Source organism: Salmo salar, chromosome ssa17 (genome assembly GCF_905237065.1).
Source record: "Salmo salar chromosome ssa17, Ssal_v3.1, whole genome shotgun sequence".
NCBI lineage: Eukaryota > Metazoa > Chordata > Actinopteri > Salmoniformes > Salmonidae > Salmo > Salmo salar.
This window is the reverse complement of record NC_059458.1, coordinates 35,916,005-35,942,316: the sequence shown is the minus strand read 5'-3', so window position 1 is coordinate 35,942,316 and position 26,312 is coordinate 35,916,005. Positions and strand designations below refer to the sequence as shown.

Genomic DNA, 26,312 nt, shown 5'->3' with positions numbered 1-26,312 from the left:
TAGAGAGCATTTGGATGATCCAGAAGAGGAAACTCGTCGTATTTGGAGGACAAAGAATGCTGAGTTGCATCCAAAGAACACCATACCTACTGTGAAGCATGGGGGTGGAAACATCATGCTTTGTGGCTGTTTTTCTGCAAAGGGACCAGGACGACTGATCCGTGTAAAGGAAAGAATGAATGGGGCCATGTATCGTGAGATTTTGAGTGAAAACCTCCTTCCATCAGCAAGGGCATTGAAGATGAAACATGGCTGGGTCTTTCAGCATGACAATGATCCCAAACACACCGCCCGGGCAACAAAGGAGTGGCTTCGTAAGAAGCATTTCAAGGTCCTGGAGTGGCCTAGCCAGTCTCCAGATCTCAACCCCATAGAAAATCTTTGGAGGGAGTTGAAAGTCAGTGTTGCCCAGCGACAGCCCCAAAACATCACTGCTCTAGAGGAGATCTGCATGGCGGAATGGGCCAAAATACCAGCAACAGTGTGTGAAAACCTTGTGAAGACTTACAGAAAACGTTTGACCTGTGTCATTGCCAACACAGGGTATATAACAAAGTATTGAGAGACTTTTGTTATTGACCAAATACTTATTTTCCACCATAATTTGCAAATAAAGTCATAGAAAATCCTACAATGTGATTTTCTGGATTTTTTTTCTCATTTTGTCTGTCATCGTTGAAGTGTACCTATGATGAAAATTACAGGCCTCTCATCTTTTTAAGTGGGAGAACTTGCACAATTGGTGACTGACTAAATACTTTTTTCCCCCACTGTACTCTGAGTGTACAAAACATTAAGGACACCATGACATAGACTGACCAGGTGAATCCAGGTGAAAAGCTATGATCCTTAATAATGTAGTTGTGGTGTATTTATTATGGATCCCCATTAGCTTTCAGTAGAAAACAAGATACTGTGGTTGCAGAGGGCTAAGGAATGAAATCACTGGAAAATATTGCCTGGTCTGATGAATCCCTCTTCCTGCTGTTTCACACTGATGGGAGGACTAGAGTATGGAGGAAACTACGAGTACATGCATCCAGTGGTGGAAAAAGTACCTAACTGTCATACTTGAGTAAAAGTAATGATACCTTTTAATAGAAAATTCCTCAAGTAAAAGTCACCCATTAAAATACTACTTGAGTAAAAGTATTTGGTTGTAAGTATACTTAAGTATCAAAAGTAGAAGTATGAATAATTTCAAATTCCTTAAATTAAGCAAACCAGATCGCACAATTGTCTTGTTTTTTTATATTACGGATAGCCAGGGGCACACTCCAACACTCAGACATCATTTACAAATGGAGCATTTGTGTTTAGTGAGTCTGCCGGATCAGAGGCAGTAGGGATGACCAGGGATGTTTTCTTGATGTGTGTGAATTGGACCACTTTCTGTCCTGCTAATCATAAAAAATGTAAGGAGTTCTTTTGGGTTTCAGGGAAAATGTATGGAGTAAAAAATATTTTCTTTTCTTTAGGAATGTAGTGAAATAAAAGTTATAAACAATATAAATAGTAATGTACAGATATGCCCAAAAAACTGCTAAAGTAGTCCTTTAAATAAATTATTCTGAAGTACTTTACACCGCTGCCTGCATCCATGCCGTGTGTCAGCATTGCAGGCCGGTGGTGTGATGTGTGGGGTGTGTTTTCAGGGAACACATTGGGCCCCTTGATAAAAGTTGCACAATGTTTGAAAGCCACAGGATATCTAAATAATCCTTGCCAATCAGATGCATCCCTTCACGGCAGCAGTGTATCCTTCTGCAAAGGGATTTTTCAGCAGCATTATGCCCCGTTCCACAAGGCTTGTCCAGGAATGGTTCCAAGAACATGACAGTGAATTCAGCTTACTGCAGTGGCCTGCCGAGTCACCAGATCTCAATCCAATTGTGCATCTGTGGGAGGAGATGGAACAAGCTATTCAGAGTAGAGATCCACTCCCAGCCAACTTGACACAATTGTAGGAAGCATTGGAGTCAACATGGACCAGCATCCCTGTTGAACGCTCTCAACACCTTGGACAGTCCATGCCCTGACGATTTGAGGCTGGTCTGAGGACAAAGGAGGGTGCAACTCAATATTAGGAAGTTGTTCCTAATGTTTTGTACACAGTGTATATCAGATAAAGATGGTGGGGTGATCTGTTTTTAGTGTTAGTTTGGGTGGATTATTTTATATTACTAAACTATTTTGTTTAATGATAAACAGGCTATGAATCGACTACTTGTGTTTATTAAATTGTATTTTAATATTAGATTAATTATTTTAGTCATTGATGATGAATGTATTTGAATAACTGTGTTGAAGTTAATTGATCTGGTGGCGGGTAGCCTGGCGGTTAAGAATGTTGGGCCAGTAACTGAAAGGTCGCTGGTTTGAATCATTTACATTTACGTCATTTAGCAGACGCTCTTATCCAGAGCGACTTACAAATTGAATCCTGAGCCGACTAGGTGGAAAATCTGGCATTGTGCCCTTGAGCAAGCCAATTAACATTTATTTGTCCTGTAAATTGCTCTGGATAAAAACATCTGCTAAATGACAAGAATGTAATGAAAAATAATGTTTGAACATTAGTTTTTGCTGGGCAACCTCTTCTTCTCTTGTGTATAATTAAATAAAATAAACTGAAGTGAAATACTGTATATACAATACACAACATTACCACTGTGTTTACCCTGGTCAGAGGGACAGGACCATAGTAAACTAGACTATGTAGCTGCTGTTGTTAGTAGCCTACAGTTTCCATGCAATACAGCATGTCAGATCACTAATGATTAGGTGTATAGGCTGCTACATTTAAACAAGAGTTTCTGCTTGTGTCTGTCAGGAGTGATGTGTTATCAGGCTAAATAACTACTGGAGGGAAGTGGAGAGCCGCCTTGAGCTTTGTGCCCGGCCCACTCGACATGGTCTAGAGACGCAAAGTGCATGCCGCAGCACTCCGATGTGAAGAACAGCCCTTACGTGGAATGGTAGTGACCAAAAAAACTATGTTTTTCATTGTACTAGGCCTAGGAACATAGAAGAAACTGCCAGATGTGTCATAATAGCCCGGAACTAAAGCAGCACTGGGAATGGATTACATTGAATACATGCAGCAGGGTGGAAATGATCACAGTAAAACAAGATTTAAATGTATTGTTGGAAGGGCTGTGTTCACCATTCATTTAATACATTAAATATATACATCAGATGGTATTGGGGAGCTATTTCATAGGGTTTTCACTGGTACATTATTTACCCATTTCAATCTTTTACCAACCAACCCTATGCTTGGTGTGACTTATGGTCAGAGCAGACCATCTGATATGCCCTTAAATATTGTAATATGATATATTGCCAATATACCACGACTAAGGGCTGTGTCCAGGCACTCTGCTTTGCAACCTGGGATTCAAATGTAAAAGGACCAGTGCTTCTACAGTGAAACACATCTTTGCCGTTTGTTTCCTCTTCTGAGTGCACTGGTGGGCAACAACATAATTTCAATAAACAGAGCCAATGAGTCCTTCAAATGTAGCACTATATCCACACGTTTGAATTATCTGAATGATGGTGAATGGGGAGACTGAATTAAGCAATAAGGCCCGAGGAGGTGTGATATATGGCCAATATACCACGGCTAAGAGCTGTTATTATGCACGAAGCAAAGCAGAGTGCCTGGACACAGCCCTTAGTCGTGGTATATTGGCAATACATCACAAACCCCCGAGGTGCCTTATTGCTATTATAAACAGGTTACCAACGTAATTAGAGCAGTAAAAATAAATGTTTTGTCATACCCAGCTAATCAGCACTCAGGGCTCGAACCACCCAGTTTATAATTTACAAAATACAATGTGGGTTGGTAACTAGGTTTGGCCTCCAGTCAATTTAATGCTGAGTTTGTAGCTAGTCTGCAGGCCAGAACATAATTATCCTATTAACAAATGGCCTATAGCTGCCCAATTCATAGTCCTACACAGTGAAGCTACAGTACACATTTAACACGTGGTTAGTGGGCTAATCAATTCAATGACCATAACATAATAATGTTGATCTGATTACAGTGGTAAAATCACCAATGTCTATATTAATAGTCCTACCTGTTCTGTTACAATATATTCATCGTATTTCTCCAATGCCAAACCAGTGTGTCTTGTTTGCATCGACACTGTCGCTGTTTGCAAAGAATTCAATCTGAGATGTCATTATGAATGTAAGCATGGTACATTCAGAAGTAGATGTTCCACCCCAGGCATGAGGCTGAAGTCCGACGCAGAAAGGAAGGTGGGCCTAAGGAGTGAACACCCTGTGTGTTTTACAGTGGTGATTTTAGCATGTACATATTTTATTATTATTTAACCTTTATTTAACAAGGCGATTCTTATCGACTTACAGAAATCCACAAGGAGTCAGTAGAAACCATATTTGTTTAAGCAAGTCAGTCATATCAGCAGTAACTGAGGCTGAATTAACTGTTTAACTGCCAGGCGAGACTCCGGTGGCTGATAGCCAGGTGTAGTGGTGGTAAGGATTCACTCCATGGTGCTGAAAGGAAAGCTCAAGCTTTATGTTGGACTAACTAAAATTATGTAACAAATGGTTTAATTGAGCTGTTCTTGCCACAATATGGACTTGGTCTTTTACCAAATAGGCCTATATTCTGTATACCACCCCTACCTTGTCACAACACAACTAATTGAAATGCATTACATGAAGCTGGTTGAGAGAATGCCACGAGTGTGCAAAGCTGTCATCAAGGCAAAGGGTGGCTACTATTTTGATTTGTTTAACACTTTTTTTGGTTAATACATTATTCCGTATGTGCTATTTCATAGTTTTGATGTCTTCACTATTATTCTACAATGTAGAAAAAAGTAAATATAAAGAAAAACCCTTAAATGAGTAGGTGTGTCCAAACTGTTGGCTGGTACTGTATGTATTCATATCAGTAGGCTTTACAACACAAAGGGGGAATACAACTATTCTAAAAGTGGGTAAGAGTTGAAAGCTAAAAAGGGGTGTGTCATCCTCCACTCACTATCACAAGGGTTAGTCACTACACAGACTCACTTCATATCATCCTCTCACTATCACAAGGGTTAGTAACTACACAGACTCACTTCATATCATCCTCCACTCACTATCACAAGGGTTACTAACTACACAGACTCATTTCATATCATCCTCCTCTCACTATCACAAGGGTTAGTAACTACACAGACTCATTTCATATCATCCTCCACTCACTATCAGTTAGAAACTACAGACTCATTTCATATAACTTTTAAAAAATAACAGCGTTTTATTAGGTACCAAAGTCCAGAGAAAATATTTCCCATTCAATTCAAGAATTACCCACTATCTATCTATTGGGGAATGGATCCAGAAAGGAAGCTTGTGTTACCTTTCTCACACCACTACAGTATTCATTTCAACAGACCTTTTCCATGGCCCTTTGTCAGAGCTCAATATATGCCCAGGACTATAATGATGGTCAGACTGTTGTAATGCCCAGTTGATTATGTAAATAGTCTTGTAGAACTCTGGTATTGATGGTCCATTTGAGGGTGAGTCATTGATATGAATGCTCAGAGTAAAAGAGCTGTGAACTCACATGTGATGGCCCACATCTACCACAACTTTTCCTATTGTGTTAGTCAGCACCACAGCATTTTAGGAAGCCATTGTTCAAAATGTGTTCATACAAACAGTGCGATGGGAGGGGATGTAACATGAACAGGGGAGGCCCAGGAAGTTGATCTCAGACTTCTATTTAGAACTGGGATCCTATCCAGGGTTGACAGATTGACAGTGAAAACAAACCCAGCCTGCCTCTCTCCTTCCACACTCCAAACCTACAGTCACTGGGTCTTGATTGTGACAGTGGAGCCTAGTTTGCACTGCAGGATCCAGAGATGGCATCAGTAGACAGGTTTCCATTGGCCTATGTTTATTTGACTATGTTTTATTCTTTTAAATCTGGAAAACATTGAAGAACCACAGTGCAATGATGTGAAGGTGTAAGAATGGTGCTGCGAAGATCAGGTATTTGTATTTATTAGGGATCCCTATTAGCTGCTGCAAAGGTGATATAAACAGTGTTATATAAAGGTGGTATAAAAGGTGTTATATCTGGAGTTTAATAAAGGTGTTATATAAAGGTGGTATAAAAGGTGTTATATCTGGAGTTTAATAAAGGTGTTATATCTGGAGTTTAATAAAGGTGTTATATAAAGGTGGTATAAAAGGTGTTATATCTGGAGTTTAATAAAGGGGTTATATAAATGTGTTATACCTGGAGTTTAATAAAGGTGGTATAAAAGGTGTTATAGCTGGAGTTTAATAAAGGTGTTATATCTGGAGTTTAATAAAGGTGGTATAAAAGGTGTTATATCTGGAGTTGAATAAAGGTGTTATATGAAGGAAAAAGGAAACCGCACACTGCTCTTGATAGTATCACTGATATTTAATAAGCTTATGTATCGGCCTTCGTCAGAGCTTTTGTGAATTTTTTAAAATTAGCACCCTTATGTAGACCTAGCCCCACCCACATCCGTTCCACACATCGAAAGGGGTTGGAGACAAAGGAAAAACAAATAAGTACTACCAAATATAACAATATGCATTTCATAAATATTTCAGAAGTGTATAAATAAGACGTATTAAACACGTCTGTTAAACCACAATGAGGACATAGCAAGTTTTCATTAATCATTGGGTACATCGTACGAAAAACATCAGAGTAATCTTAAATAGGCACATAATTCATGTTCAAATTCACAACATAACATTTCATTTCATCATTAAGTCCTTTAGGAAATAATGTCTGGAGGGTGAAAATCCAAATAAATGACATTATTACATGTTCCACCACCCATGTTATTTACATTATTAAATGTCCATGTGGGCTCTGCTATGTCGGTAAAACCTCCCGTTCTCTCAAACAGAGAATTAGTGAGCATAAAAGTTCAATCAGGAGAAACGACAGGGATTATCCAGTCGCAGTACATTTTAATGACCTAAAGCATGACATTTCTCCCTTTAGATTTTGTGGCATAGAGAAAGTTGAGATATCAGATAGGGGAGGTGATATTAATAATACTCTGAGTAAAAGAGAATGTTTTGAGATTTTCACCCTCCAGACATTATTTCCTAAAAGACTTATAAAACAAAAGTTGAAACAGTGAACTATGTTTGTACTGAATGAGCTAAAGATAAAACAGTACATCATATGACATCCCTACACCACCACATCTCCACAACACAAAATGTTCAATGCCACCATACAACAATATCACAATGTGTGCTTATGCATGTGTCTGTACCTTTGTGTGTGTCTCTTCACAGTCCCCGTTCTTCCATAAGGTGGTATTTTTACCTGCTTTTTAAATCTGATTCTACTGCTGGCATCAGTTACCTGATGTGGAATAGAGTTCCATGTAGTCATGGCTCTATGTAGTACTGTGCGCCTCCCATAGTCTGTTCTGGACTTGGGGACTGTGAAGAGACCTCTGGTGGCATGTCTTGTGGGGTATTCAGGGGTTTCCAAGCTGTGTGCTTGTATTTTAAACAGACAGCTCGGTACATTCTGCTTGTCAACAGCTCTTAAAAAAACAAGTAATGATGAAGTCAATCTCTCTTTGAGCCATGAGAGATTGACATGCATGTCATTAATGTTAGCTCTCCGTGTACTTTTAAGAGCCAGCCATGCTGCCCTGTTCTGAACCAACTGCAATTTTCCCAAGTCCCTCTTTATGGCACCTGACCACACTACTGAACAGTAGTCTAGGTGTGATAAAACTAGGGACCTGCCTTGTTGATAGTGTTGTTAAGAAGGCAGAGCAACACTTTATTATGGACAGACTTCTCCTCATCTTAGCTACTGTTGTATCAATATGTTTTGACCATCACAGTTTACAACCCAGGGTTACTCCAAGCAGTTAATCACCTCAACTTGCTCAATTTCCACATTATTCATAAGGAGACGTAGTTGAGCCACATCCGTTTTTCCAGCAGCAGACTATGATCGATAATGTCAAAACATACTGAAGTCTAACAAGACAGCCCCCACAATCATTTGATCATCAATTTCTCTCAGCCAATCATCAGTCATTTGTGTAAGTGTTGAGTGTCGAGTGTCCTTCTCAAACATAATTTTTTCCAGAAGTTTGTTGACAGGCTGATTGGTTGGCTATTTGAGTCAATAAAGGGGGCTTTACTATTCTTTGGTAGTGGAATGACTTTGGCTTCCCTCCAGGCCTGAGGGCACACACTTTCTAGTAGGCTAAAATTGAAGATGTGGAAATATCATCTGCTATTATCCTCAGTCATTTTCCATCTCGATTTTTTTAACCTTTATTTGATGAGGCAAGTCAGTGAAGAACAAATTCTTATTTACAATGACGGCCTATTGGGGTCATTGTGGGTTAACTGCCCTGTTCAGAACAACAGATGTTTACCTTGTCAGCTCAGGGATTTGATCCAGCAACCTTCCAGTTACTGGCCCCACTAGGCTTCCTGCCGCCCCTAGATTATCAGACCCCGGTGGCTTCTCATTGTTGAAAGACAACAATCGTTTTTTTCACCTTTTCCACACTGACTTTACGGAATTCAAAAGTACATTTCTTGTCTTTCATAATTTAGTCAGATATACTTGGATATGTAGTGTCAGCGTTTGTTGCTGGCATGTCATCCCTAAGTTTGCTTATCTTGGCAATATCAGTGGGTTTTGTGATGAATGAGCCATCTGATTCAATGTATGAAGGAGCCGAGTTGACTTTTTTCCCCAGAATTTTGTTTAATGTGCTCCAACGCTTTTTACTATCATTCTTTATATAGTTTATCTTTGTTTCATAGTATAGTTTTTATTTTATTTAGTTTAGTCACATGATTTCTTAATTTGCAGTACGTTTCCCAATCAGTTGGACTGCCAGACTTATTTGCCATACCTTTTGCCTCATCCCTCTCTACCATAACATTTTTCAATTCCTCATCAATCCAAGGATATTTAACAGTTTTTACAGTCATTTCCTTAATAGCTGCGTGCTTATTAGTAACTGGAATAATCAATTTCATAAATGTGTCAAGTGCAGCGTCTGGTTGCTCCTCATTACACACCACAGACAAGCAAATATTCTAGAAATAGCATTACACAATTAACATCTTGATCAACTCTATGCAAAGGAGATGTGTCCTGCAGGAGGCTACGACCCCTTCTCATGTAATGTGGTAGGGCCTTCCCAAGGATCCGGAATGCACGGACGGTGTTAGTGGGTGAACAGGAAGTTCCGGGAAGGCGCCCACCATTCTTCAGTATAAAGAAAGAGCCAGAACGATGCAGTCAAGAATATAACCTTCGTGTTCGTTTCTATCTATTACTACAAGTATGTAATATCACGTTTAAACTTTCTAATATCGAAAGAATATGTCATACCATTTTAGGTAATACATCCGTTAAGGTATTATCACGTTTGGTAAAGGTTTGATGTGTTTTTGTGTCAAGCCGATTGAAGAACGTGATAACTATTTTACAAGTTATCGTTACATAGTTAGAGCCTTTGGGGTTTGTCTGACGGGTGTACATCATTTTATCAAGGTCATTTCATAAAGAATCTATTTACTTGAGATTTCTGAATTCGTTTAGCAAGTTATTGATTTTGTGTAAAATTCACGAGCTGGTAAAATGGCGGCACCACTCGGTCTGCGTCAACGGATTTCTTTTTTCTTTTATTGCAACAATAATAACAATATTACAGGTCAATGCAGGGACATTCCTGTGAATACAATGAAAAAAAATGTAAAGTCCAGGCAGTGAGGGTGCAGCAGAGAGACAATTTCACGGTTGCACTACTGTTTTGAAGCTGAATGTAAAGATTATCAGTTTTCTACATGTGTACTAACATTCAGACACATTCATTTGTTTCTATCTTTATTTATAAATGTTACTATGGTGTGAACAGACATACTATTGGTTTTGATTGAAATAATACAGTGAAGACAAGGTTATTCAGGAAAATAGTACATAGTGCTGCCTAAAACAAATGGTAACCTTGTACTAAATGTTTTTTGAGTCATTTATGCATTTGTGAATTCAGGAAATCTACTATAGTTGAGTGCACTTAAGTTGTGTAGTCTGATTTAAAGTGTATACTTTGTCTAATGTGAATCAGAGCTATTGAAATGAGATCAGTGCTTGACTTGGACAGGAGCTCACCAAAGCTGAGTACCATCACTTCAAATTTCTACTGTTTGAGCTCATGTTCCTCTTATAGAATATTAGTTTTACAGTATTGTGGAGCTCCTGCACCTAAATATAAAGTGTTTTTTGAGAATAAAGAAAGTGCCTGAACTGTCAAGACTAACTTTTGTGTCCGTTTGTCTTTATTACTACAGGCCGACTCCGATTAAGTCTGAGGCCGGTAACATCAACAGTGAGGACAAACCCAGCCTGCCTCTCTCCTTCCACACTGGGTCCAAACCTACAGTCACTGGGTCCTGATTGTGACAGTGGAGCCCAGTTTGCACTGCAGGATCCAGAGATGGCATCAGTGAAGCTGGAAGACTGCAGTCAAACACTGGAGCTGAATGTCAACATTAAAGATGAAGAAGAGGAGGAGAAGATTGGGAAATCTCTTTCTCATGGTAAGAGCAGGTTCTATCTAAATAAGTTTGTTGTTCGTTCCAACTTCCCACTGTGTATGAAAAGTTGCAGTATAACTGTTTCATGATGAACTGTTTCAATGAGAAGGTAGATGTTATTTCATTCTGAGACTTGCATGGTTTGACACCAGTATTGCCAGCATTTGTTTTATTCACTGGGCTATCTGGAGTGATCACTAAATAATTGAAGTAGTTTTTTAAAGTTCTATGAAATGAGTCTGTGTAGATACTAACCCTTGTGATAGTGAGTAGAGGATGACATGCCCCAACTTGCCCACTTTTAGAATAGTTTTATTCCTCTTTTGTATTGCACAGCCTTCTTATATGAATACATACAGTGCATTCGGGAAAGTATTCAGACCCCTTGACTTTTTCCACATTTTGTTACGTTACAGCCTTATTATAAAATGTATTAAATCAAAAAAATGACACAGGTTTTTTAGAAATGTTTGTACATGTATTAAAAATTCTCAACAAAAATACCTTATTTACATAGGTATTCAGACCCTTTGCTCTGAGACTCGACATTGAGCTCAGGTGGTCCTGTTTCCATTGATTATCCTTGAGATGTTTCTACAACTTGATTGGAGTCCACCTTTGGTGAATTACATTTATTGGGCATGATTTAGAAAGTTAAACACCTTTCTATATAAGGTCCCACATTTGACAGTGCATTTCAGAGCAAAAACCAAGCCAAGAGGTCGAAGGAATTGTCCGTAGAGCTCCATGAAAGGATTATGTCGAGGTACAGATCTGGCGAAGGGTACCAAAACATTTAAAAATAAAAAGTGTAATATGTAGGTTACTCTAGGAACTACAGCCAATATTCACATTAAAAAAATAGAGAATATACAGATTTACAGTTCCAATGCTTCTACAATATCACCGGTTTCCAAAAACTCACAAAACAGATCCCAAATATTATTAAACTCTGGGCCTTTCTTTTTAACTATACAAGTACATTTTTCAAGAGCCAGGCTTGACGTTAATTATTTTAACCAATGACCAAGTGAGGGAACTGACATACTTCCAGTGGAGAGCTATTGAACGTCTAGCTTGTAATAGACAGAGGTCAACCATTTTATTTTCTCTCCTATGTAAGGAGAGATTCTCTGGGTAAAGATTTAGGAGGCATAGTTTAGGGAATAGTGGTATTGGGGTAGAGGTAATCTCAGAGACATAGCGCAGTACTGAGCTCTCAGCACATTCCTCCAGGCAATGATACAAGGTGCCTAAATGCGTGTTACATTTAACACACAGGTCTGGGGTATTGGGGTCAAATTTGTGGAGCTTAACAAGGGTGATATACAGTTGAAGTCGGAAGTTTACATACACTTAGGTTGGAGTCATTGAAACTCGTTTTTCCACCACTCCACAAATTTCTTGTAAAAAAACTATCGTTTTGGCAAGTCGGTTAGGACATCTACTTTGTGCATGACACAAGTCATTTTTCCAACAATTGTTTACAGACAGATTATTTAACTTAGAATTCACTGTATCACAATTCCAGTGGGTCAGAAGTTTACATACATTAAGTTGACTGTGCCTTTAAACAGCTTGGAAAATTCCAGAAAATTATGTTATGGCTTTAGATGCTTCTGATAGGCTAATTGACATCATTTGAGTCAATTGGAGGTGTATCCGTGGATGTATTTCAAGGCCTACCTTCAATCCCAGTGCCTCTTTGCTTGACATCATGGGAAAATCAAAATAAATCAGTCAAGACTTCAGAAAAAAAATTGTAGACCTCCACAAGTCTGGTTCATCCTTGGGAGCAATTTCCAAACTCCTGAAGGTACCACGTTCATCTGTACAAACAATAGTACGCAAGTATAAACACCATGGGACCACGCAACCGTCATACCGCTCAGGAAGGAGACGCGTTCTGTCTCCTAGAGATGAATGTACTTGCGAAAAGTGCAAGTCAATCCCAGAACAACAGGAAAGGACCTTGTGAAGATGCTGGAGGAAACAGGTACAAAAGTATATCCACAGTAAAACGAGTCCTATATCGACATAACCTGAAAGGCCGCTCAGCAAGGAAGAAGCCACTGCTTCAAAACCGCCATAGAAAAGCCAGACTACGGTTTGCAACTGCACATGGGGACAAAGATCGTACTTTTTGGAGAAATGTCCTCTGGTCTGATGAAACAAAAATAGAATTGCTTGGCCATAATGACCATCGTTATGTTTGGAGGAAAAAGGGGGAGGCTTGCAAGTCGAAGAACACCATCCCAACTGTGAAGCACGGGGTGGCAGCATCATGTTGTGGGGGTGCTTTGCTGCAGGAGGGACTGGTGCACTTCACAAAATAGATGGCATCATAAGAAGGGAAAATTATGTGGATAAACTGAAGCAACATCTCAAGACATCAGTCAGGAAGGTAATGCTTGGTTGCAAATGGGTCTTCCAAATGGACAATGACCCCAAGCATACTTCCAAAGTTGTGGCAAAATGGCTTAAGGACAACAAAGTCAAAGTATTGGAGTGGCCATCACAAAGCCCTGACCTCAATCCTATAGAACATTTGTGGGCAGAACTGAAAAAGTGTGTGCGAGCAAGGTCTACCAAACTGACTCAGTTACACCAGCTCTGTCAGGAGGAATGGGCCAAAATTCACCCAACTGTGGGAAGCTTGTGGAAGGCTACCTGAAACGTTTGACCCAAGTTAAACAATTTAAAGGCAATGCTACCAAATACTAATTGAGTGCATGTAAACTTCTGACCCACTGGGAATGTGATAAAAAAGCTGAAATAAATCACTCTCTCTACTATTATTCTGACATTTCACATTCTTAAAATAAGTGTTGATCCTAACTGACCTAAGACAGGGAATTTTTACTAGGATTGTGAAAAACTGAAAAACTGAGTTTAAATGTTTTTGGCTAAGGTGTATGTAAACTTCTGACTTCTACTGTATGTACTCATTGTCCAATTGTATTGCAACAATCTCAGGTGGGTGTTTATTGTCTGTATCTGAGCTCTAGAGCATATCATACCCCAATACACTGCACATATCCAGAAGTGGACGTAGAAGTTTGTCCTTAAATGTCTTCTAAATATCTATTGGGAGCCCATCTGGACCTGCCTCTTTACCTGCCTTCATGTTGAAAATAGCATCAGATATTTCAACATCATCCACTTCCTTTTCCAGATCCAATTTAGTGTCTTCTGAACTAGAGGGAATATCAAGACCTGATTAGTTCTCAGGAGATTCAGAGTTGTAAATTGTGTCGTAGTGGGAAGCAAATGTTTGGTTTATTTCTACATGATCCATTAATAATTGTCCTTGTTAATTATGAATTGCAGGAATGGCTCGGTCTGAATTGAACTTCTTAATGCGCCAGGCCAGCAATTTACCAGGTTTTTCACCTTGATCATAGGACTGTTTCAGCCTAGTTAAGCTGTTTGCAGCCTTTGAGGTGGAACGTTCTTTATACTGAGCTTTAAGAACAAATAATTCCTTGTTTACTTCTACTGAGTTATCCAAATAATTTTCCCTCTCCATTTCTCTGATTTTCATTTTCAGCTTTAATTGATATGAAACTGGTAAAACGTATAATTTCCCCCCTAATATATGCTTTGAAAGCCTCCCATCTGGTACTCGCTGACGGTTGGTCAGTGTTCAATGTAAAATAAACCTCTATATGCACTCCAAAGTAATGTACAAAGTCCTGGTCCTGTAACTATCTGGGATGCAAACACCATCTAGAGGATACTTTTACTAGTTTTGTATCCTTATAGAATGACGACACAAGGGAACGGTCACTCTGAACAATACTATCATATCCACTTCCTGCTACATTGGGAAGCAACTATCAAGAAACTAAAGAGTAGTCTATACGAGAATATGATTTAAATATGACGAGTAACATGAATACTCCCTTTTACTTGGGTTCTGAGTCCTCCAAGGTTCACATAGATTAAAGTCCTTAATGAAATCCTGGAATTTTGTTCTCTGCGAATGGGAAGTGTCTAACCAGAGGAGCGATCTAGATGAGGATCAATAGTGCAATTAAAAACCCCTGCCATTAGGACTTAGCCTCCATTCCTGGTAATCAATAGAAATTAATTCTCAAATAATTTTATCCCGATTGTTTTTTTTATTTTTATTATTATTATTTTTTTCCCCCCCACCTTTATTTAACCAGGTAAGCTAGTTGAGAACAAGTTCTCATTTACAACTGCGACCTGGCCAAGATAAAGCAAAGATCATCATCATTAGGACCATAAACATTAACCAGATGAATATGCTCATTCAAAGAGTTTCCTGTATCAGAATGTATCTACCACATGTATCAGTTATAATAGTATCCACTTGAAACGGAACAGATTTGTGAATTAAAACCATAACACCATGAGAATGAGAGGAGAAACAGGATGCTATTACTTGCCATCTCCTACATACTTTCAGTAGCTCAGCCTTCAACAAGTGAGTTTCTTCTAGGAACACAATAGATGAAGTTGTTAAGCCTAGTAATAACCTGTTTAAACTTGGATAGTTTACAAACTCCACAGACATTCCATAAACTACATTTCAGTTTTGCATTTGAAGTCATTTAACCAAGATGTAAACATGGAATAAGCTAAAGCATAAAGGCATATCTAAAATATGTTTAGTAACCACAAGGAATGCAGGAATATTTTGTAGTGAGAAAAATATGTAAAGATCTGTTGGAACAAACAAAAATAAATCTATCCTAACAGTAAAACACTGAATCCCATTCCACTGTTCTCCCTAACCGAGACACCCAACGCTTCCTCTCCCACCTCCCTCTAATCATTGAGTGTAGCCTGGTGGACGACTGATCCATTAAAGGGAGCAGTCTAACCTAAGCGACTCTAAACAAAACAGTGCCTCCTACCTTCTCTCGGCCATTACTCCTCACGAACAAAACAAAAGGCATATCTAGCAAGATGTTATGTAAAATATCACATAGTATTTGTTTGAAAAGAAGAAAAGAATAGCTCCGCCTAAAACAGTGGTAGTGGCCAGACAGAAGCCACTCCTCAATAAAAGGCACATGACAGCCTGCTTGGAGTTTTCCAAAAGGCACCTAAAGGACTCTGACCATGAGAAACAAGATTCTCTGGTCTGATGAAACCAAGATTGAACTCTTTGGCCTGAATGCCAAGCGTCACGTCTGGAGGAAACCTGGCACCATTCCTACGGTGTAGCATGGTGGTGGCAGCATCATGCTGTGGGCATGTTTTTCAGCAGCAGAGACTGGGAGACTAGTCAGGATCGAGGGAAAGATGAACGGAGCAAAGTACAGAGCTCCTTGATGAAAACCTGCTCCAGAGCACTCAGGACCTCATACTGGGGTGACGGTTCACCTTCCAACAGGACGACTACCCTAAGCACACAGCCAGGACAACGCAGGAGTGGCTTCGGAACAAGTATCTGAATGTCCTTGAGTGGCCCAGCCAGAGCCCAGACTTAAACCCAATCGAACATCTCTGGAGAGACCTGAAAATAGCTGTGCAGTGACACATCCAACCTGACGGAGCTTGAGAGGATCTGCAGATCCGAATGGGAGAAACTCCCCAAATACAGGTGTGCCAAGCTTGTAGCATCATTCCCAAGAAGACTTGAGGCTGTAATCGCTGCCAAAGGTGCTTCAACAAAGTACTAAGTAAAGGGTCTGAATACTTATGTAAATGTGATATTTCCGTTTTTTATTTGTATTCAGTTAGCAAGAGATAGGTTTTATGACAAACAGGGAAATGGTTCCTTTAATTTTAGAAACACTTAAAATAAGGATTGTGTTTTGTGTAGGCTTACCCTGGTGTGATGTTTTGATAACCGTGTAAATTTCTCTCAGACAAGTTGACTTGTATCAATATATTCCGCTCTATTTCCTCTCAGATTATAAAACTCTAATTAGCATCAAAGTAGCCATCATGGAAAATAACATCACTGCATCACTGTAGCATATTTATGCATTACTAAATTTGACTAACATTAGTTCACCCAGAGATCCTTTGCCTAGATTCAGCACTCTTGTCCAGATCATCATGGCATTTGTAGTTCTTTATGATAGCCACATTAGCAGCTAATTAACATTTAATTTTTGTTGTTGGTAAATACAGGCGACTATATTGATACCTCACCTTGTCCTAGAGAGATTTACACGGTTATCAAAACACCATGCCAGGGTAAGCCTACAGGAAACACGGCCCTTATTTTAAGTGTTTCTAAAAATCCTCTGAGAGAAATGAATGGTGGAAAAAGGATTGGAACCATTTCCCTGTTTGACTGCTAGGTTTTTTTATGGGTATTTTTTATTTATTCTATGGTACTCTATTGGTATGCAGCTACCCAAAGCTAGAGGGGTGTGGATGAGCTGAGAATTTTTTTGGCGAACAAGGAAAAAAAGTGGAATGGGGGATTGCACATGGCTTCTGGAAGATCTGATGAAGGAGAAGATGGTGGACAAGGAAAAAAAGGAGAAAGGTGGAATACGTTTTGAGTGAATATGTAATGGAGGATCACACAGAACTTTTAGAAGAGCTACAGGAGGAAAGTGAACGTGATGAGTGAGGATGAATTTACTGCAATGGCCGGTGCAATGATGACCCCCGAGATGGAGCTGAGTGTAGAGGGAAGCAGTGTGGTGAGGAAGGAGCTGAGTGTAGAGGGAAGCAGTGTGGTGAGGAAGGAGCTGAGTGTAGAGGGAAGTTGAGTTGATGAAAGTAACTGAGTGGACTCTGATTGATTGTTTCTCCTCTGTCCAGAGGAGATTATGCGATTAGGAACAAGAACTGTGACTCGACTTGCTCTCCAGAACAGGGCGGCATTGAAAGAAGTGATAATGGGATTAGGTTTAAGTGTTAAGGAGGAGCAGTTGAAATGGAATATTCCAGGTGTTTGTGATGCCCGCCGTTTGGTGAGACATAGATCCAGTGTAGAGCCTTGGGAAACAGAAGACATTCTGTCATGCTGAGTTTTGATGCAGAGTCTCTGCCAGAAGGGTAAAGGTAGGAAGTGTCAGTTATCCCGTGGGCGCTTTTGTTCCGTAAATACTACAGTGTTTTAGGTGTCAGGTTTATGGGCCTGTTGCAGCAGTGTGTAGGAGTGAGAATAAGGAATGTGTGGTATCGTGGAGAAAGTTCTGTTTGTTAGTTGTGGGGGGGCCAATGGGGCTGGAGATCTGAGGTGTCAGGTGAGAGAAAGGCAGATTGAGGTTGCCAGGGTTACAGTAGTACAGAAAGTGTTGTATGTCGATGCAGTAAAGAGAGTGGTAGAGGAAGATGGGTACAGGGTAAGTGATCTTGAGAGGAAGTGGTCTGGCGTAGGACTAGATAGGGTTAAATAGTGAAATGGGGTGGTGGGTTTTTGTCGTGGAAAATCACCACATAGGGACTAAGTGAAACTTAAATGAATCGTTCTTTATTATCAGCAAGCTGGAGAGGTTCCAACAAACCTAAAGCACCATAGTACACGTCGGTCTGGAGCTCTGCCGGGGCAGTCCTGTTAGTTCTCCTATATACTGCTTAGACAAGTTATATTTGTATGATTTAGCTTATTCATTATTCATCATTAACGTTTAGTTCCTGCATGTGACCGACCAGTACCTCATGAGGCTTCTTCTCTCCAAGCTGAGACCTTGAAACTGAGAGATCCCTTTTGGTAAATACAAGCTGAAATAAATCACTCTCTCTACTGTTATTCTGACATTAAAACATTCTTAAAATAAAGTGGTGATCCTAACTGACCTAAGACAGGGAATCTTTACTAGGATTAAATGTCAGGAATTGTGAAAAACTGAGTTTAAATGTATTTTGCTAAGGTTTATGTAAACTTCCGACATTAACTGTATGTGAATTTGTGAAATCTACTATAGGTTAACTGCACTTACCTTACTTACCTAATTTAAAGAGTCTACTTTGTCTAATTTGGATGAATTAATGTTTTATTGGCAATGCTTACCTACCTGATCTATTGAAATGAGTATCAGCACCTCACATTTCTACTGTTTGAGCTACATTTACATTTTAGTCATTTAGCAGACGCTCTTATCCAGAGCGACTTACAGTAGTGAATGCATACATTTCATACATTTTTTTTTTCCTTTTTTCGCACTGGTCCCCCGTGGGAATCGAACCCACAACCCTGGCGTTGCAAACACCATGCTCTACCAACTGAGCTCAACATGAGCTCACGCTCATGTTCCTCTAATAGAATATTAGCTCAACAGTATTGTGGAGCTCCTGCACCTAAATATAAACAGTACCGGTAGCTATTTCAGTCCAAGTCGTGTGGTGAATTAGATAATTGAACAAGAAGAAATGTATAATATATTTTTAGAGAATAAAGAAAGTGTCAGAACTGTCAAGACAATAACTTGTCTGTTTCTCATTATTACTACAGGACGACTCAGATTAAGTCTGAGGCCGGTAACATCAACAGTGAGGACAAACCCAGCCTGCCTCTCTCCTTCCACACGGAGTCCAAACCTACAGTCACTGGGTCCTGATTGTGAAAGTGGAGCCCAGTTTGCACTGCATGATCCAGAGATGGCATCAGTGAAGCTGGAAGACTGCAGTCAAACACTGGAGCTGAATGTCAACATTAAAGATGAAGAGGTGGAGGAGAAGATTGGGAAATCTGTTTCTCATGGTAAGAGCAGGTTCTATCTAACTACTGTAAATTCCGGACTATAAGCCGCAACTTTTTTCTCACGCTTTGAACCTCGCGGCTTAAACAATGACGCGGCTAATATATGGATTTTTCCCGCTTTCAAATTTAAAAAAACAAAACAAAAAAAACACATTCTGTGACGTGCTCAGTTTTTTGCCGGCATGAAGCTTTCATTAGACCAATGAAATTGCCGAACGGGTTAAGGTCAAACAGTGACGAGAGCGACAATGAAAACGATCCAATATCGGATGAAGCAATTCTGAGGCTATTCAACTCCGACACCGAAGGAGATGACTTCAGTGGTTTCTGTGCACAGGAGGAGGAAGATAGTGACCAATGACTTTCTTGGTAGGCTACTGTTTACTGCTAATTGTTTATTTTTTGTTACAAGCCGTGTTTCGTTAAAGCCTATTTATTTTTGTTACAAGCCGTGTTTCGTTAAAGCCTGTGTAAAGTTAATTTGTTTCAATGTACCGGTAGGCACCTGCGGCTTATAGACATGTGCGGCTTATTTATGTTCAAAATAATACTTTTTTTTTTATTCAGTGGGTGCGGCTTATGTTCAGGTGCGCTCAATAGTCCGGAAATTACGGTAAGTTTTTGTTGTTCGTTCCAACTTCCCACTACGAATGAAAAGTTGCAGTAGAACTGTTTCATGATGAACTGTTACAATGAGAAGGTAGATGTTATTTCATGCTACTCAGACTTGCATGGTTGAACACCAGTTTTGCCAACATTTTGTTTTATTCACTGGGCTATCTGGAGTGATCAGAGTAGACTAAAGAAGTGAAGTAGACAAACTGCCAGTGTTTTAAAGTTCTATGAAATGAGTCTGTGTAGTTACTAACCCTTGTGATGTTGAGTGGAGGATGATATGAAATGAGTCTGTGTAGTTACTAACCTTTGTGATAGTGAGAGGATGACACACCCCTTTTTAGCTTTCAACTCTTACCCACTTTTAGAATTGTTTTGTGACAACTGCTGATGTTAAAAGGGCTTTGTAAAATAAATGTGATTGTTTGATGTACAGTACCAGTCTAAATTTTGGACACCTACTCATTCAAGGGTTTTTCTTTCTTTCTACATTGTAGAATAATAGTGAAGACATCAAAACTATGAAATAACACATATGGAATCATGTAGTAAATAACATATTTTTTTTGATATTCTTCAAAGTAGCCACCTTGATGACAGCTTTGCAAACTCTTGGCATTCTCTCAACCAGCTTCATGAGGTAGTCACCCGGAATGCATTTCAATTAACACCTGTGCCGCCTTTAAAGTTAATTTGTGGCATATCTTTCCTTAACCTCTATGGGCTAGGTGGGACGCAAGCGTCCCACCCGTGGTGCACTCCATCAACAGCAGGTGCATTTCAAGAGCGGCAAATTTGAATCCAAATAAATGTCAAAATTCTAATTTTTCAAACATACAACTATTTTACACCCTTTGAAAGATAAACATCTCCTTAATCTAACCACGTTTTACGATTTCAAAAAGGTTTTACGGCGAAAGCATAAATTTAGAGTATGTTAGGACAGTACATTTACAAGAGTTGTGTGTAATGTTGTGCCAATTCAAAGACAGGCGTCACCAAAACCATAAAATCAGCTAAAATTATGCACTAACCTTTTACAATCTCCAACAGATGACACTCCTAGGACATTGTGTTAGACAATGCATGCATTTTTAGTTCTATCAAGTTCATATTTATATCCAAAAACAGCGTTTTACTGTGGCGTTGATGTTCAGGAAATCGTTTCCCTCCAATAACCGGCATTCAAGTCAGCACCACTAATTAAAATTAGAAAACATTGGTAGAATATTATATTGTCATTTAAAGAATTATAGATTTACATCTCTTGAACGCAATCAACTTGCCAGATTTAAAAATAACCTTACTGGGAAATCACACTTTGCAATAATCTGAGCACTGCGCCCAGAAAAATACGCGTTGCGATACAGACTAGCCGCCATGTTGGGGAGATCTAAAATCGAAAATACTATGTAAATAATCCATTACCTTTGATTCTCTTCATCAGATGTCACTTCCAGGTATCACAGGTCCATAACGAATGTAGTTTTGTTCAAAAAAGCTCATCATTTATGTCCAAAAATCTCCGTCTTGTTAGCACATGATCTAAGCCCGCCGGACTTCACTTCATGAACGAGGGGAAAAAATATATTTACGTTCGTTCAAACATGTCAAACGTTGTATAGCATAAATCATTAGGGCCTTTTTTAACCAGAACATGAATAATATTCAAGGTGGACGAATGCATTCTCTTTTATAACGTATTGGAACGAGGGTACCCAACATGAACTCGCGCGCCAGGTGTCTAATGGGCCATCATCGTTCCATGGCTCTTGTTCGGTCAGATCTCCCTCCAGAAGACTCAAAACACTTTGTAAAGGCTGGTGACATCTAGTGGAAGCAATAGGAAGTGCCAAAATATTCCTCAGCCCCTGTGTTTTTCAATGGCATAGGTTTAAAGGTAATACAGCACATCAGGTATCCACTTCCTGTCAGAAAATGTCTCAGGGTTTTGCCTGCCAAATGAGTTCTGTTATACTCACAGACACCATTCAAACAGTTTTAGAAACTTTAGGGTGTTTTCTATCCATATATAATAAGTATATGCATATTCTAGTTACTGGGTAGGATTAGTAACCAGATTAAATCGGGTACATTTTTTTATCCAGCCGTGCAAATACTGCCCCCTAGCCCTAACAGGTTAATGCTTTTGAGCCAATCAGTTGTGTTGTGATAAGGTAGGTGTGGTATACAGAAGAGAGCCCTATTTGGTAAAAGACCAAGACCATATTATGGAAAGAACAGCTCAAATAAGCAAAGAGAAACGACATTCCATCATTACTTTAAGACCTGAAGCTCAGTCAATCCGGAACATTTCAAGAACTTTGACAGTTTCTTCAAGTGCTATGATGAAACTGGCTTTCATGAAGACAGCCACAGGAAAGGAAGACCCAGAGTTACCTCTGCTGCAGGGGATAAGTTCATTAGAGTTACCAACCTCAGAAATTGCAGCCCAAATAAATGCTTTAGAGTTCAAGTAACAGACACATCAACATCAACTGTTCAGAGGAGACTGCGTGAATCAGATTGCTGCAAAGAAACCACTACTAAAGCACACCAATAAGAAGAGACTTGCTTGGGCCAAGAAACACGAGCAATGGACATTAGACCTGTGGAAATCTGTCCTTTGGTCTGATGAGTCCAAATTTCAGATTTTTGCTTTTAACCGCTGTGTCTTTGTGAGACTCAGAGTAGGTGACCGGATGATTTCCGCATGTGTATTTCCTACCGTGAAGCATGGAGGAAGTGTGATGTTGCGGGGGTGCTTTGCTGGTGACACTATGATTTATTTAGAATTCAAAGCACACATAACCAGCATGGCTACCACAGCATTCTGCAGCGATACGCCATTCCATCTGGTTTGGGCTTAGTGGAACTCATTTTGTTTTTCAACAAGACAATGACCCAACACACCTCCAGGCTGTGTAAGGGCTATTTGACCAAGAAGGAGAGTGATGGAGTGATGCATCAGATGACCTGGCCTCCACAATCACCCGACCTCAACCCAATTGAGATAGTTTGGGATGAGTTGGATCGCAGCGTGAAGGAAAAGCAGCCAACAATTGCTCAGCATATGTGTGAACTTCAAGACTGTTGGAAAAGCATTCCAGGTGAAGCTGGTTGAGAGAATGCCAAGAGTATGCAAAGCTGTCAAGGCAAAATAAAATATGTTTTGATTCATTTTAACACTTTTTTGGTTACTACATGAGTCCATATGTGTTATTTCATAGTTTTGATGTCTTCACTATTATTATTCAATGTAGAAAATAGTAAAAAAAAGAAAAACCCTTGAATGAGTAGGTGTGTCCAAACTTTTGACTGGTACTGTATATCACACCAACTGACTGGTTCTTCTGATGTTGTTCACACAGGAAACCATGTTGAGACATTCTCTACATCGAGAGAGCAACAGCAGGAAGATCACAGAGCTAAGAGGTCTCACCACTGCCCACATTGTGAGGAGATTTTCCCAATTCTATCAAAGTTAAAAATACACCTAAAAATACATGCAGGAGAGAATCTGTATTTCTGCACTGACGGTGGGAAGAATTTCACAACATCAAAGGCAGTTCAACAGAGAGCGCACACAGGAGAGAAGCCTTACTCCTGCTCTGACTGTGGAAAGAGTTTCACTCGACTGGGCGACCTAAAAATACATGAACGTATACATACAGGAGAGAAGCCTTACTCCTGCTCTAATTGTGTAAAATGCTTCACAACATCAGGTGAGCTAAAAGTTCATCAGAGAACACACACAGGAGAGAAGCCTTACTTCTGCTCTAACTGTAGGGCGAGTTTCTCTCAACTGGGAAACTTAAAACAACATGAACGTATACACACAGGAGAGAAGCCTTACTCCTGCTCTGACTGTGGAAAATGCTTCACAACATCAGGTGAGCTAAAAGTTCATCAGAGAACACACACAGGAGACAAGCCTTACTTCTGCTCTGACTGTAGGGCGAGTTTCTCTCAACTGGGAAACTTAAAACAACATGAACGTATACACACAGGAGAGAAGCCTTATTCCTGCTCTGACTGTGGAAATAGTTTCTCTCGACTGGGCCACTTTAAAACACATGAACATATACATACAGGCGAGAAGCCTTACTCCTGCTCTGACTGTGGAAAGAGTTTCTCTCGACGGGGCGACCTAAAAATACATGAACGTATACATACAGGAGAGAAGCCTTACTCCTGCTCTAATTGTGTAAAATGCTTCACAACATCAGGTGAGCTAAAAGTTCATCGGAGAACACACACAGGAGAGAAGCCATACTCCTGCTCTGACTGTAGGGCGAGTTTCTGTCAACTGAGCCACCTAAAACAGCATGAACGTATACACACAGGAGAGAAGCCTTACTCCTGCTCTGACTGTAGGAAGAGTTTCTCTCAATCGAGCCACCTAAAACAACATGAACGTATACACACGGGAGAAAAGTCTTACTCCTGCTCTGACTGCGGAAAATGCTTCACAACATCATCTGAGCTAAAAGTTCATCAGAGAACACACACAGGAGAGAAGCCTTACTTCTGCTCTGACTGTAGGGCGAGTTTCTCTCAACTTGGAAACTTAAAACAACATGAACGTATACACACAGGAGAGAAGCCTTACTCCTGCTCTGACTGTGGGGCGAATTTCTCTCAACCGTGCAACCTAAAAAATCATGAACGTATACACACAGGAGAGAAGCCTTATTCCTGCTCTGACTGTAGGAAGAGTTTCTCTCAAATGGGCCACTTAAAAAGACACCAAGGTATACATAAAGGAGAGTAGCCTTACTACTGCTCTGACTGTGGAAAATGTTTTAAATCATCAGCTGAGCTAAACGGTCATCGGAGAACAGTCACAGGAGAGAGGCTTTTCTTCTGCTCTTACTGGGGCAAGAGTTTCTCCCGTTTGGGCAATGTAAAAACCCACCAACGGCTACACACTTGAGAGAAGCCTCATCTGTTCTCTCAGACCAGCTGAGATTAGTCACTCCACTTAATTCTTATCTCATAAAATAATTGGCAACGTTGAATTGAACAATGCAGAGAACAGGGAGCATTATAGAATGTTAGCCTCCCTTTACTGATCAGTGTGCATCTTGTCAGTTTTGCTGTGTTTTTTTAGTTTCTACTGTTTTTCTTCACATTTTCAAACAGCCATTTCAATTTTACAACTGGGCTATACATGTGGGTGAGGTTTTTTCTCGCCTGAGTAGCCTCGTTTCACTGCCAAAAATACTAGTGTTGCGAAATAACAACACAATGTCAAATACAGGTAGCCTAGTCAAGTAATTAACATCCAATCACGTTAACCATTACTCTCTTGCAGGAATTCCTCTAACGGTCCGTATGTAGCCAAACGTAGCTGCCACTCATTCCTTTTGCTCGAAAATTGATTAATGGTTAAAAAAAGTAAGGCCCGCATCCATAGAGACACATACCAGCTCTGCTGGTAGTACTGCTACTACCAGCAGTACTACACCTGCTTCCATGAGCACATCCAATGCTAGCATCAGTAATTCTCCATTTGTTGTTTGCCCAGCTAGCATGGACACTGACAGTTGTGAATCTGATGCAGCCGAAGAGCTACTGCCCCTTTATCCGGGAAAGCACCGAACAACAGACAGGGATGTTGGACCATCGAAGAAGTGCAAATATGATAACTACATTGATTTGGGATTTACTTATATTGGGAATAGTGCCTTTCCTCAGTCACAGTGTGTTTATATCTCACAACTCGATGAAACCTTCACTCTTGCGCAGACATTTAGAAAAAAAACATGCCAATTTGAAAAATAAGCCGCAGGAGTTTTTTGAATGAGAATTAAGACGACTTTCGCGTAGTAAGACATGTATAAAAGCAACAGATACCATTAATAAGAAGGGGCTCGAAGCGTCTTATATGGTGAGCTACCGAGTGGCTAGGACAGGCAAGCACCATACTATTGTGGAAGACTTCATTCTTCCTGCTTCAGCGGATATGGCTGGAGGAAAAGGCCAAAAAACGATACGGTTTCACGACGCATCAGTGACATGGCAGGAGATGTTTTGAAACAATTACTGCTTCGCATACAAGCCAGTGAATTCTATGCATTACAGCTGGATGAGTCAACAGACATGACGGGCCTGGCACAGCTCCTGGTATATGTCCGTTACGTTTTTGGGGGTCAATAAAGAAAGACATCCTCTTCTGCAAACCAGGACAACAGGATATCTTTTTAAAGTACTGGACAGCTTTGTGACATCAAATGGACTTTGGTGGTCAGGATGTGTTGGTATCTGTACTGATGGCGCGAAAGCCATGACAGAGAGACATAGTGGAGTGGTATGCGCGTGCAAGCAGTTGCTCCCGACGCTACTTGGGTACACTGCAGCATCCACCGAGAGGCTCTTGCTGCCAAGGGAATGCTTGACAGCTTGAAATATGTTTTGGACA

At 40.0% G+C, this 26,312-nt stretch overlaps 2 protein-coding genes across 4 annotated transcripts in view; both read left to right on the top strand.

The window, feature by feature from the left end:
• Positions 1 to 26,312, top strand: part of LOC106592258 (zinc finger protein OZF-like) — a 510,174-nt gene that overhangs the window by 66,970 nt on the left and 416,892 nt on the right. The window lies entirely within an intron of this gene.
• Positions 9,276 to 25,494, top strand: LOC106574982 (zinc finger protein 271-like). Its single transcript, XM_045698531.1, has 4 exons — positions 9,276 to 9,374; positions 10,384 to 10,632; positions 19,025 to 19,273; positions 23,260 to 25,494. Exons 2-4 carry the CDS (start codon positions 10,530 to 10,532, stop codon positions 24,660 to 24,662), a joined length of 1,755 nt encoding a protein of 584 aa, XP_045554487.1. The 5' UTR covers positions 9,276 to 9,374; positions 10,384 to 10,529; the 3' UTR covers positions 24,663 to 25,494.

What these genes read in the sequence shown, in the direction of transcription:
- LOC106574982 (XM_045698531.1), top strand. Translation starts at nt 10,530, where the DNA reads ATGGCATCAGTGAAGCTGGAAGACTGCAGTCAAACACTGGAGCTGAAT. An exon ending in TGGGAAATCTCTTTCTCATG is followed by an intron (nt 10,633 to 19,024) that starts GTAAGAGCAGGT and finishes TTATTACTACAG; the next exon opens with GACGACTCAGATTAAGTCTG. An exon ending in TGGGAAATCTGTTTCTCATG is followed by an intron (nt 19,274 to 23,259) that starts GTAAGAGCAGGT and finishes TTGTTCACACAG; the next exon opens with GAAACCATGTTGAGACATTC.